Source organism: Equus quagga, chromosome 6 (assembly GCF_021613505.1).
Source record: "Equus quagga isolate Etosha38 chromosome 6, UCLA_HA_Equagga_1.0, whole genome shotgun sequence".
Classification (NCBI taxonomy): domain Eukaryota; kingdom Metazoa; phylum Chordata; class Mammalia; order Perissodactyla; family Equidae; genus Equus; species Equus quagga.
The window spans coordinates 32,484,022-32,498,753 of NC_060272.1; the positions used below are offsets into that span (position 1 = coordinate 32,484,022).

Sequence of the window (14,732 nt, forward strand, 5' to 3'; positions counted from 1 at the left end):
AAATTAAACTATCAAAGAAAATTCAATAAATAAAATATGTTCTGTATTAAGCAGTAAAGCAGAAAATGGCTAGAGGAGACAGTCACTACCTTATGTTTTCCTGTAAGTTATTACTGTTTACTAAAGGTACAGCTCTTCTATAAGATAACCAAAATAAAAAGACTCAGATTCTGAATAATCAGTTCCCCTATTTTTGGGGGGGGAAAAGGAAATAGACTAAATTCAAAAGTACACATTTATATACATAAATATAGTTTATATTTTTTGCGAATCACTCGATGGATGCTTTTTGAGTAAATATACTGAAATTCAAAATAATCTCAAAGCTTGAGAATTATAGCTTATATTCACACTGAAAATTACACTTTAAAATGTAAACCACTGAGATTTATCCAGAATGATAATAGTTCTCTTCAATCTGGAATATCAGAATTGTGAAAAAGGTATAAATGCAAAGGATTCATTAAGTTAACTAAGTATTGGTATATTTTAGTAAAACTTTTCATTTACACAACAGGTAATGAATTAGAGGAAGATCTTGAAATTCTAGAAGAGGCTGCATTACAGGTATTGTCCCAAACATTGTAAAGATAAACTTTGTAGATTAATTTAAAAGCAGTATTTTCACTCAGATCAACCTTATTTTTCTTGAACATACAACTCGTTCATTAAGTACCTCATTCTATTCATTGGCGATTATAAAGATAAATAACTCATAATTTCTCCCTTTGATGGGAGAGACCCGTGTAGTCCTTGCTATGCTGCGTGGAGAGTGTTAACTCTGGAGTGAGACATAAATCCTGTGAGAGAAAGGAGAGCTACCAAGTGCCAGGGGTGCAGGGGAAGGCTTTGCAGAGCCGTGGACATTTAAATTGGATCTTGAAAGTTTTATTTACCGGTTAAAAAAGGGAGAAAAAAGGTGTTGGTAGTAGTAATTTAAATACTGTGTATAGAGCACTTTATAGTTTGCCATATCTTTAGTATCATCTGTCTGGTTTTGCAGTTACACTTTGAGGTCAGTATTATCTCTTGTATCTTACTGTTCCAATAACTGAAGTTCAGCAAAGTTGTGTGACTTGTCGAAGTACACAGCTAATTGGGAGATAGAGGCTAGTATCCAGGTCTTCTAAAACTCACAGCTAGTGGTCTACATTTTATTTATTTCCTGAAATGAATTGATCACAGCACTAGTAATAAAAACAAACATTTATTTAATCTTAACTTTATCAAGTACTATTCCAAATACTTTGCATATTTTAACTCATTTAGTCCTCACAACAACGCTATGAATTAGAGACTTTTATCTCCATTTACAGATAAGGAAACTGGGCCTGGAGAACTTAAGTAACTTGCCCAGAATTGCACAGCTAGTAAGCAACTGGGCTAGAATATGACCTCTGGTTGTTTGGTGACAAAATTCATCTTCTCGATCCCTATGCTCTAATCATAGGGAGCCATGGTGTCCTTAGTAATGTTAAGAAACTGCTGGGTTTTAAAAACATCTTTTGTTCCTGTTAAAAGAGTTAAATCTTCGTACCTTAAGATACAGAAATAAAAATTAATTCAGCAAACATTTAATAAACACAATATGTGTCAGACAACATTCTAGTTAAGGAGAGCCATCAAGGAGCTCATGTATTATTCATCATTACAGGGAGTTTTATGGTTTATATAATGCCATTTAGGCCAGATATGAAGAGATCTTTATTGTGCTGCTGTTCAAGAAAAAAAAATGTCCCCAGTTGCACGCCTTTTTCGCATGCAAGGTAGTCGTTGTGGTCTAACATGTTTTAAACACCTACTACTTGTCAGGCAATGTAGTGTGCATTTTATGTGTTATTTAATTTAAATTTTATAATAACCACAGAAGAGATATATTATTTGATCACCAGATTATACATTTTACAGATTCAAGAATTGTCTATAACTTGTTAGCTCAAGAGCACACAGCAATAACTTGTCCAAAGCCAGGGTTTGAATTCAAGTCTGTTTGATTTTAAACATCATGACTTTTGAAATTGCATAGCTTGTAGACTGCACAAGTTACTGTTGTATAAATTTGATAGTACAGGAAGTATCATCCTTTTCTATGAAAAATGTTTTGAAGTTTATTATGTAGTCATTAAAAAGTTTCTAGAGTTTTAGCATTTAAAGCAGGTCTTTCCAAAACATAAGGCTTGCTTGTCAGATAGGTGAGAACTAAAATTCCAGTTTTATATGCCTCTTTTTCTTAACTTTAATAAGGCTTAGATAGGCTAATGTAGTTTATGTGCAGCCACAATCAGGCTTCCATCCACTTTTTGCCCAAATCAAGACCTTGGTACCCACCCACCGAAGAAAATAGACACAACCTACCCGTGATAGCTGCTGATATTGGAGACACAAAAAGAGAGAGACTGCCACAGCTGTCTACAGAAGGGAGCCCTGTTCCTGACAAATGGGGATGTAACATGCAGGGGACTAGAGTGGGAGGAGATGCACCATTTCAACCAGCATGCAGATCTCTGATAAGTCGCTTATTTTTGTGGGGGGAAAGAGACTGGAAGTATTATCCTGTATTTTTCTCTCCGGGAATTTTTCTGCTTTATAGGCTGAAGGAACACTGGGGCTTGGGCAGAAGATGATTTCCCCAAAAAGACCTATCAAAAATTGTGTGCAAGTTCAAAAAATTCATGTAATTAAAATTTTATATTGTAAAATATTTAAATGTTCTCTTTTACCCAACAGGTGTGCAAAACCCATTCTGGTATTCTTGGAAAGGGTTTAGCTCTTTCTCATTCACCAACTATATTAGAGGCCCTTGAAGGAAACTTACCACTTCAAATCCAAAGCAATGAACAGTCCTTTCTGGATGATTTTATTGCTTGTGTTCCCGGATCAAGTGGTGGAAGGCTTGCAAGGTAATGTCCTTTAAGTGCTATAATTATTTATTTCTTTCAGGGCTTGCCTCAGTCTTCATTTCTGAAGAGAAGTGAAAGGGGAGCCATTAGGATGTTAAAATGCTGCCTAAAATAATCTGGTCTATGTGTTTTGAACTTCCTGAATTATAAAATGGTAGTTAATATTTCAAAATATTTTTTAAATATATGCTAGTTGTTAGTTGATTGTTTTCAAGTTTCCTAGGTGAACTTTTATTTAAAAAGCATGTGGAATGCATGGTATAATTGAGAAGTCTGCGTATTTGGTAGTAATATTTAATATATAGACTAAACTCCTAGATTTATCACCATATTTTATCTTAATAATATGAATGTTTTCAAATCCACAATCAATGCAAATATAAATTTAGAATTTAAATCAAATCATGAGTTTCTGGAGTTCTCGTTTATTTTTGTTGCTATTTGCTTTTATCTTTTAAGAAAAAGAAAACTATGCTGACTTAATGGATTTACTAGTTAAAAATAGAAATCCAAGGGCCAGCCCAGTGGCCTGGTGGTTAAGTTCATGCACTCCACTTTGGTGGCCTGGGGTTCATGGGTCGGGACCCCAGATGTGGGCCTAGACACTGCTCATCAAGTTATGCTGTGGCAGCATCCCACATATAAAATAGAGGAAGATTGGCACAGATGTTAGCTCAGGGACAATCTTCCTCAAGCGAAAAGAGGAAAATAGGCAACAGATGTTAGCCCAGGGCCAGTCTTCCTCACCAAAAAAATAAAAATCTAACTTCTTTCTGGTTTTAATTTTAAAAATACAGAGGTTACTCTTTAGTCTTTAAAAACCAGAATGGTGATGGGAGAGTAACACAAAATCTTTTAAGTCAGCCTCACTGCTATCTTTGTGGACATTTTTTATGTAACACATGACAGGATTACTTATTACTCATTTCACAGGACAGCTTGAATGTAGACCATGAAAAGAACTCAGGAATGGCTATCACAAAGTATAGAAAATTGATGAAATTTATCTGGAAAGGAAGGTAATGAGGAACATAGTTGAGAAATTGTGTAGAGATGGACAGTACGTCTTGAACCTAACTGCTCTCAAGCAGGCAGAATGCCATTTCTGTTCCCGCTTTTACAGAGAAGCTGCTCTTTCCCAGGTTTTTAGGCTGGGAAATTAAGGCAGGTCTCCTTCAGTAAGAATGAATATACTCAGGACTTCAAATTATACACAACTCAAATTCATTTTCTTGGTTATTTTAAATCATCTATAGTTAAAATTTCAAGTTTCCTGATTTTAAAGTTATTTCTGTCTTATTTAAATCTCATGTGCTTTGTCATATTTTTTAATCAATTTGTCATTATCAGTTTCCAAGGGACACACTTGTGGTGACTATCACTGAAATGCAAATGAAGATCTTGTTTCAGTATTTTTTTTGATACAGTGTTATTCCTTTGGCTTAATTTCATGTTAATCATTGAAGATGTTGATGAATATTTGTTTTGTTTCTTTATTATTGTTAGGTGGCTTCAGCCAGACTCCTATGCTGACCCTCAGAAAACGTCCTTGATCCTGAATAAGGATGACATTCGTTGTGGCTGGCCTACTACCATAACTGTTCAAACAAAAGACCAGTATGGGGATGTGGTACATGTTCCCAATATGAAGGTAATTATATCAGAATTAAATTAGTAGGATCTGTGCACTGACTATAATAACTAAAGAAATTTTAGAAGTGGCAAGTACGTAGAGTCCATGTGCAGTGTCCCCTTTTTACATAGACATAATAGAGGAAGCCAAAAAAAAAATGTTTAAGTAATGTGTTGATATTAATTAGTCCCCACTTTTCCAAGTTACATGTTTTGTTGTTTGTTTTTTATATTTTGCTAGGTGCTATGGTGATTCAAAGGAGGGATAAGAAAGTGTCCATATAAAGAGTGCTAAGCACGTAGAGGGACAGCCCTCAATACACAGTGGTTGAATAAATCAATGAAAGAATACATTTTTAAATTTTGTATATATTTTTTAAAAGACTCAAATACATTCTGCATTTGGTGTTATTGAAACAACATTTAAAATATAATTTTAATACTTACGAAATGAATTAGAAATACATGAATTTGGATTGCAAAGAATGAGGAATGGAAATAGTCGTGTGCTATGTTGATGAATATAGAGCTCTTTGGATACCCCTTTCCTGAGACATTAATTAATAATCACATTTTTTGAGCATATTGTAATGGCTAAAATTAAGTCATTTGTGATATAATCTATTAATGTAAATATCTCATTTAAAGCTTTTATTATATTTCTGAAAAAATCAATACTGAAGGAATTTTAATTTTTTTTCGTGAGGAAGATTGGTCCTGAGTTAACATCTGTGCCACTCTTCCTCTGTTTTTTATGTGGGATGCTGCCACAGCATGGCTTGTTGAGCAGTGTGTAGGTCCACACCCAGGATCCAAACCCGTGAACCCCAGGCCGCTGAAGCAGAGCATGTGAATTTAACCACTACACCACTGGGCCGGCCCTGAATGAAAATTTTTATAGGCAATCCCCAGCCCTGAGCCCCCAGCCCCCAAAGTTGTATCACAAAGTGATTTGGTTGTTTGGAGGTTAGAGTTGATTAAACCACAAAATCCGTTTTAACTCATGGAGCAGCTAATTTTACCTCAATGGTACTTTTGGTAGAACTATTTCAATTACTTGTACATTCTTTGCTTTATACCATAAAGAAACACAATGCCAAGGGAGACTCTTTCCTGATACAGTAAAAATAGACAAGAGACATAATAGTTCACATGTCTTAAGACCAGTGAATAAAACTGTATGGAAAAGTATATGACTTTGATAAAAATATATGTCTCTGATACTAAGCAAAAATCAGTGTTTACCAGTGTCTTTCAAAGTTTTGGCCATGACCCACAGAAAGGGTTTGCATCAAGACCCAAACATACACGTATAGGATGGAATAGTACATACTCTTAATTACATACAATATATATATATAAAATACATATTTATATAATATATTGCACTCTGATATTTTCTCTTCAATCTTACTTTTTTTTTATTTTTTTTATTTTTTTTTTTTGGAGGAAGATTAGCCCTCAGCTAACTACTGCCAGTCCTCCTCTTTTTGCTGAGGAAGCCTGGCTCTGAGCTAACATCCGTGCCCATCTTCCTCTAGTTTATACGTGGGACGCCTACCACAGCATGGCTGCCAAGCAGTGCCATGTCCGCACCCGGGATCCGAACCAGCGAACCCCGGGCCGCCGAGAAGCGGAACGTGCGAACTTAACCGCTGTGCCACCGGGCCGGCCCCCTTACTTTTTTTTTTAATGAAGATCGTACTCCATCAAAGTGATTTCATGGCCACTATGAATTACTCTATGGAATGCCAAAAGCATCACAAATTACAACAAAAAAAATTGAATAGAAAGTAAAGTAACTGTGGTAGTGCTGTGAAAAATAACTCCACCTAAGGACAGAATCTTGATCACAACATAATACGCATTAATATGTTGAGGGGCTTGTGTCTTCACTGAGAATGTCTCACTTGAGCATATGTAGTGAGTTGTTAAATCCAGACTTTGAGCCCCCAAGATTAAGTTCTTTGTTCACGTGACTACATTGTAATAACCATTTTCCAGGTCAGCATAACATTTCTTTTTAGTTTTCATACTGTTATGCTTATGGTATTTCTTTAGTTATATTTTCTTATGTTTTCTTCTTTCTCGTTTTGTTGTCTCTTATTCCTCTTTGGTCTGTGGATTTGTTTATATCTTACATTTCAAAATCAGACTTTATGCTTTGTCTTTTGTTCTTCTCCTCTTTTGGCTCTTTTTGTTAACCACATGGTCTGTCTTTCTTTACTTCCTCTTTTTCTCCCGTATATTTTGCTTCTCCTACTCTCTTTTCCTTTGCCCCAAAGCTCTTGCTTAGTATGCTGAAAATCCATATCAGATTTATCTCTAATTTAGAAACAGTATCTAGGAAACTCCTGTAAATACTATTTAGGAAAAGTGATTTGTGTACCTATTGATGTTTAATTCATTAATATCACGTTGTTATATTAGCTGAAAAGAAAATTAATTTAATCTGTTTTATTTTCAGCCTCTGATAGATGGCACATGAAGTTTTAGGAGCATTTTAGACTTAAAAGTTGTTGAAGTATCTTTATGTAGTAATACCCAATTATTTGAATCATAAAAGTTGATTTGCAGCTAATATTTTAGTGAGATCCAAAATGCTTTTTAAAGCACCAAGTATTATTGGTATTTTTTTTTACTTATAAAATTATTATTCCAAGGAAATCTTATTTAGTGAAAAGAGAAAGTCACATAGGAAATAAAAGAATAACAAAAATTTTTAAAAGGAGCACAATTTATTTAAAAAAGCAGAAATGTCAGTGATTTCTTCAGTGATTTATGTCTCAGTATCTTAGAGTATAAAATTATTCAGTGATTTACTTCAAAGTTCCTAGTACACAGCAAATGTACTTCTACTGTTAGTTTACCTAGGGTAAATATAGTTGTTTAAAGAAAAATTAAATCAAAATGGTGTGTATAAAGATAGTGGCTATAATTTAAAATCAAGTGTCTTAAATTTTAGAAGCATTTACTTTTTTCTTTTGCTTTTTTAATTACATTTAAAGTTTAAAACTTTTAATGGTAGCAGTGTATATGAGCTGAAGAATTTTGCTATGTACCTTTAAACTTCTGCGTTTTAAATATAAGATGGATTTTTAATTTTTAATATTTCCAGGGCATTTTGTCATTCCAAATACTGATTTCTCGTAACCGCAACCAAAGATTGTGGTTTTTTAATGGAACATATTTGCCAGCCACACTTAATTTTATGTAGACAGTAAGAGTCTCAAACTACTGCCTCCCTAGAATGGCATTAATAAGAAAAATAAACATTAACATTCCACATTTCTGGGATGTCCCTCAATTGCTTACGTAGTACTGTCACTTTCATTTATGCTACCCTTCCTGTTTCTATGAAAATCCTGTTATTGAATTACCTGTTCTTGCCAACCACAAAAGTAGTATCTGTAAGGAACAGAAGAAACTTTGAGTGAACCTCAGAATGATACCTGATAAAGAGCCAAAGTAGTATTTAAATTGTTGGTAACTTTGTGGTTGCCTAGGAATCAAGTGTTTTTTGCCAATGCATAAGTAAACAACAATAAAATGTTTTGTGATAATTCCTGGAAAGTATTTCTGAGTATTGGTTGTAAGATAATTTGTACTTTCAGTGTTTTAACGTGCCTTAGCAAATCTGTTCTTTGCGTTTCTACAGTTAAGTAGATGAAAGATACCCCCTTTATGGTCGAAGAAATTGAGTTGAAAAGTTGAGATTACTTAGTTCAAATAGTTTATGTTAGTGATAGAGCTATCTAATAATACTGTTTCTGCACTAGAGTAAGTAAACATCTTTAGGCTTTAGGTATAAGATTTGTTTTATGATGTGTTAATTTTTAAGACTTCTATCACTGGAGTGCATTTTCTTCTGTAGAACAGTGCAGCTAAAACTGAGATTAGTGCTTTAAAATATATGGAGATTGTGGGAAAGTTTTTATACTTGAATTACCTGATTAAATAATTTAATGTTAGTCTCTGCAAGACTTCAATGTAGATTCATTCTACTGTCTTTCCTGTACTTAATTAGTGGTGGCCTTTATTTTTATTTTATGTTTTGATATCTGTGATTGTTATTCCAAAAACAAGGCCTCTCTTTTACACTGTGTTCAGAATCCATATTGCGGACCATCCTGAGGTCATTCTGGCACTGTTAAATAAGGCTTTCAAGGGAATGCCCAAGATAGACCAATGATAGCATAGAATTTTTAGACTTATGAGTCCGTAATTATAAATTGCTTTTTTGGAGGTGTCACAGACAATTATGTAATGATAGCATTTGGTTTTTATAATATCATGGTTAGGTGGAAGTGAAAGCCGTTCCTGTTTCTCAGAAAAAAACATCTTTACAACAAGAGCAAGGAAAGAAACCTCAAAGGATTCCTGGCAGTCCTGCAGTAACAGCTGCATCTTCTAACACTGACATGACTTTTGGCGGGCTGGCATCACCAAAGCTGGATGTTTCCTATGAACCGATGATAGTGAAGGAGGCTCGATATATTGCCATAACAATGATGAAGGTAATTTATTTTACTTATCAGAAAAATTTTATTTTTCACCATTCGTTTATTTAACAAACATTTCAATGATTCAAATTCAGACACAAAATTACAGGTCTAGAAAGCTGTTGATAGATGTAAAAATTGCAGCATATTTTTTAAAATGATGTTATTGTCCTCCAAAGAGGATTTTCGTTTGTCTATGGCAGATGTCTAGAGAGGTTACCAATTATAGGTCAGGTTAATCCAGTCAGAGATTGAGATTGTTGAAAAGTGAATTTCAGTTCTTGCAGAAGTACTTGTCTGTTTCCAGGTGACCATTACTCCTAGGACGTAGCCCTTCTGGGATCAGCGTTTACCTGGGCCTCCTTTAATTTTGGGATTTTCCCAACCAGGCTCGTCTCTTTGCGTTTCCTGCTTCTTCAAGCCTTTTAGCAATCTGATGCCTTTAAGACAGATTTTTAAAAATATATTGTCCAGCTTTTTTAGTTATTTTCAGAGCAGATGTTAGTCTAAATTATCAAGATGGACATTAAGAATTTTGCCATTATCAGAGAGCAGTGGTGAGCATTGAAGGGTTTCGGTTAAAGGAACGGCATGCTTAGATTTGTGTTTTATAAAGATCATAGTGGAATATGTAAAATATAATTTGGCAGATGCTCAAGTGTCATGATTTGGGTTAATCTCTTTGGGAGACTATTGATTTAATCTGGTGAGATATGCTGATCCCTTGGACTAGTAAATTGTCAATTAGAATAGATTGAAGTGATAGTTGGGATCAGTAGGACTTGGAGGCTAATGGGGATGGGGTAAAGAGAAGAGGTAGGATAAAAGATGAAGTTCACATTTTGAGCTTAAGTAGTAAGATTGATCATTTTGAAGCAGGGACAGGTTTTGGTTGAGGAAGTCAGTAGATTCAGTTTTGAACGTGATGAGTTTTAGATATCTCTGAAATACCCATGTGAAATCTATAAAAGAAAGTTTGATGTTGGATCACCAGAAGTGGTCAGTCTAATCTCAAGAAAAGAATTTGAGGATCATCAGCACTTGGATTACTCATGAAGTCATAGAAGTAGGTGATATCTATTTTCTATGGTGAGTGAAGAGAGAAGTTCCAGTATGGGATCTTAAGAAACACCAATATCAGTGATTCTCAAATTTTGTCTACCTCTGGAGCACTTATTAACAGAGATTTTCTGATCATCCAAAGATTTAGATTTAGTAGGTCTGGAAAGAGGTTTAATAATTTGCATGTAAAACAAATACAAATTTTGATTAAAATTCAAAACCTTCACTTTGAAAAAGATTGATTTACATGCAATAGATAAAAGAGGGGAAAAAAAGAAAGAAAGAAAAAGGGAAGAGAAATACATACCACATTGGTAGGAATACTGGCCAAACAGGTAAGACATAAACTAGGACACCAGTACTTACTTTTGCCATTTTCCCCACCACTTTTCATATAAAACTCATTAAATCCTCACAACAACCCTATGAATTACTGTTTTAATTCCCATTTTACATATGTGGAAACTGAAGCACAGAGAGATTCAATAACTTGTCCAAGGCCACACAAATGGCAGGGAGTCTGGCTCCAGATTTGATTTTCCCAACTACTTTGCCCAGCTACCTTATAGCATGTCCTGAAAGTCCAGGAAAGAGCAGTTTAAGAAGGGTTAACATGTTATGCTGCAGAAGTGAAGTTTTAAAAAGAATCTAGCAGCAGTGAATTCAGCAATGATGTTGGCAGAAGTGGTTTTAGAAGCATAGTGGGTTGATGAATTTATAAATGAAGAGGAAGTGAAAATAGCTAAAGATAAAATGAGTGTAGGTAAGTCTTTTAAGATGTTTGCTTATGAAAAGAAGCAGAGGAAATGGAATTGAGTGACGGGTTTAGAGTTTGGAAATGAGTATAGAAAAACTTACATGTTTTAATACTGATAAGGAGACAGTTAGAGGAAGGAAACCATGAAGCTACTCAGAAAGATAAAAATAGTATCTAGACCTCAGATGCAGGAATTGGCCTTAAATAGGAGGAGTATTGCCTCTTTCACTCTACCAGGAAAGGGAAAAGAAAATAATTAATTCAGATGCTAGTAAATTTGTAGGTTGTGCAGCCAAAAGAATTACTTATATTAATAATCATTATGTTTTAGTTTGGAGATGGGAGTGATGAATCTTAGAGTCAAGATTTTGAAACAAAGGGGACAAATGAAATAGTCATTGTGGAGAATGAAAGAGGACTGATCAGAAAAGATTCATCAGATATCCTTAAAGAATCAGTTGAAATTGAAGATTATACATAAACAGTGCGGTGTGAGTGATATGAACATGGATAAGATTATTTGGATTGGGTTCAGCATTGAAATTTTGCCAGATAGTTAATCAAAAGAATAGTGAAAGAAGGGAGTGGAGCATATGATGCTTAAAGAAAGGACAGTGGGACCTAATTGGTTTGGAAAGGAAGATGGAAGAGGATTCAGAGAGAGAAAGTTGAGGGGGTTAGAAGGACTAGAAATCTAAGAATAGACATAGTAGGAGTTACTGAGGCAGAACAACTGGGCAGGCTGTTTTGTTTTCATTTCAGAGAGAGAACAATTCTGAGTAATGTCACAGGTCTATGACTTTTGGTATGAGTGGCTAAAATAAAGTTGAAGTTAAGATTAAAGCTGGAGTTTTGGATGAGTTGTCCACTACAGTTAAAAAATTCAAAGCTAAACATTCTCATTCATTTCAACTTTTATTTAAGGGATTTGGTTTCTGGTCTCCTTGCTTCCTTAATCATTCTTTTAGTTTCCTATGAACATGCTTAAATTTGTATAATTTCTTTGGAACGTCCAGTTACCAGAACTGAAAGCAGTATTTCAAGAATGCTCTGAGTTGCCCAGGGTTAGACCAGTTACAGAATACCCTTCCCAAACTGTCTCTTTGAGATGGTGATTCATGTTCCAGGAAAAGGGATTTTCTTATATCAACCATTCACAGATACTGTGAGCCAAATCTCGTGGAGGATAGAAAAGTGGTATATGATCTATTCTTTCATTATTAAATATAATAATATGTATTTGAGAGAAAATGGTGGAGTGGAAAACACATTGTATTGGGAACCTGGAAACCTGGATTTTCCTGCTATTCACACCTTTGTATTCTTGCTAAAGACTTAACCTTAAATTACATTTTTCTCATTTATAACTTTTTAGTAGGTGAAGTCAGCCAGATCATTTCTAAATCAAATTTCGTGAAAATAGAAAGGGTGAGGAGAAGGAAGGGGGCTTGTGAGTGGTGAGGGTATGCTTGTCTTGACTATAAGCACAGTGGAAGTTAGAAGTGAATGAACAGTTGGAGAACTTAAGCTGAACCTTGCAAGATAATGACTAATTTGGTAATGTTACAGGAATACAAAATTATCAGGAATAATGTGACAAGTTTGATGTACCTGCAGCCCATTTTTGTCTTTCCATTTTACCATAATTCTTTCAGATGTTTTTGTTATTTTTATTAAGAAACAGATTGTTACCAGCACAATTGCACTCTCTGTAAACCCTGCCCTGGACCCATTCTTAGCCCTTCCCTAGAGGTAACCCACTATCCTGAATGTAATGGCTCTCATTCCCAGATATGTTTTTATACTTTACTGAATAAAGATTTGCCTTAAGTGATATTTAGAGTTTTTTTAATGTTTTTCAGAAGTTTATAAAATTCGTGTCATATACACGTTGTTTTGTGAGTATTTTGCTCAAGCTTGCTTTTGAGGTTTTAGCCGTGTAGCTGTAGTTCATTCATTTTAACTGCCTTAAAGTACTCCAATGTATTACTGTTCCATAATTTGTTCATTTTCCTGTTGATGGGCATTTAGGTTGTTTCTAGTTTTTTTCACTGTTACGAACTGTGCTGAAATAAACATCCTTGTTTGTATCTTCTTTTGTACATGAGCAAGAGTTTCTCTAAGATATGTCTAGAAGTGGAATTGCTGGATTGTAAGGCATGCATATCTTCAGCTGTATTAAATACTGGCAAATCTTACACTCCCATCTGCAGTGTATCAAACTGCTAGGTACTTCATGTTCTCATTAGCACTTGGTTCTTACCAGCATAATTTGATGACTGATATGATTATTTTGTTGTTTTAATTTGCATTTTCTTGATTCCCAGTCTAATTGAATAACTTTTCAAATGCTTATTGGCCTTCCAGATTTCTTCAGTAAATGATCTTTACTCACTTTTCTTTTGTATTGTTTCTCTCCTTTCTATTGATTTGTTTTTTATATATTATGGATTCATGTCCCATTTGATTATGTAAGTTACAAATTCCCTTCTCCCAGGTGAAGGCTTATCTTTGCCCTCTTTATAGTGTCTTTGTCTTAGAGAATTTTAAAATTTTAAATGTACTCAAAAGGTATTATCTTTTGCTTCTTCTAAATTTTTTGATGTTTTGTGTGTTACGTTTGGGCTCTTAACACACCTAGAATTTATTTTTGAAAATGGTGTGATGTAGGTAATTGAGTTTTTTCTTTTTCTCCTATATGATGAATAACCAGTCGTCTCAACACCACTTATTGAATATTCTACCACTACATTAATTAAGAATGTTTCTAATGATTTTATGATTCTTACTGGTCTCTTAAAGGTTTATGAAAATTACTCATTTGAAGAACTGCGTTTTGCATCACCAACTCCTAAGAGGTAAAGATTATTTTCTCAAAGCATAGCAGAAACATGTGCATTCAACTGCTTGCATCTAAAATCATCCTGCAATCCAACCTTATTCTCCATAAATAAATATTTTATAACAGTTTTTAATTTCAATAGAGATTTGCCACAGATTTTATAATGTATAGATTTGCAGGCGTATTGATATTCAACTGTAATACTGCCAGTATATTGCATAATACTAAGTAAGGTACTAGAGAAAGAGGAACTAGTATCTAAAAATACATAAATTGGTTCTTTAGGCTTGGTTAGTTTGATTTTTTTTGTTTTGTTTTTGCTATTTTTTTCAATTATTCCTTTTCCCCTTCACCTAATGAATTGCGGAGAGATTTCAGTGTGTGTTGTATTTTTATTTTTGGTCTTGAGATCTTAATTTTTCAGCCCCTAAATAATTCTAACTCCTGATTTAAGCAGATTTTTTGACTTACTGTTTTATTTGCTTGTTGGGAGAGGTACTTTTTAAAATAAATGCTTGGAAAAATGATTAAATGGATTGTACTCTGTAGAGATCACTTTGTAGAGAATTTAGAAAAAGCTCCAAAGTGAGTGTGAAAAAGCATAATTACTTATACCTTTCAGTGCATCACATATCACATGACTTATTAATAGATTACTCTGACTTTATCTGACATGTATACAAAGTAGAGTTTTAATGCACAGTCTAGAAATTTTGTTTTGTTGGGTGCTGGCATGAGTGGGAAATAAAAGTTTTTCTTTGGATACATTAAAATTGAGATGCCAAGATGCCTCTTAATTATCCAAGTGGGGCTATTTCCAGGCAACTATAAATATTAGTTTGAAATTCAGGGGAGAAATAAATTTTGGAGTCATCTATATAGAGATGGTATTTAAAACTGAGGAATAGATGAATGATTAACTAGAGAGATGGTATTGGAAGGAAAAAGAACACCTAAACCTAAATCCCAGGGCATCCTATAAATTAAAGGATGGTCAGAAGAGGGGGAGACAACAAAACAAAACTGAGAAAGAGTGG

The 14,732-nt window shown here is 34.3% G+C and overlaps 1 protein-coding gene across 10 annotated transcripts in view; it reads left to right on the forward strand.

The window, feature by feature from the left end:
- The window catches only part of MYCBP2 (MYC binding protein 2), a 255,562-nt gene that overhangs the window by 150,839 nt on the left and 89,991 nt on the right, over positions 1 to 14,732 (forward strand). For all 10 annotated transcript variants that reach the window (XM_046664365.1, XM_046664367.1, XM_046664368.1 and 7 more), the window contains 5 exons: positions 518 to 567; positions 2,728 to 2,900; positions 4,407 to 4,551; positions 8,834 to 9,049; positions 13,656 to 13,711. In XM_046664365.1, the coding sequence (XP_046520321.1) occupies positions 518 to 567; positions 2,728 to 2,900; positions 4,407 to 4,551; positions 8,834 to 9,049; positions 13,656 to 13,711 (640 nt within the window). The remainder of the gene's footprint in view (positions 1 to 517; positions 568 to 2,727; positions 2,901 to 4,406; positions 4,552 to 8,833; positions 9,050 to 13,655; positions 13,712 to 14,732) is intronic.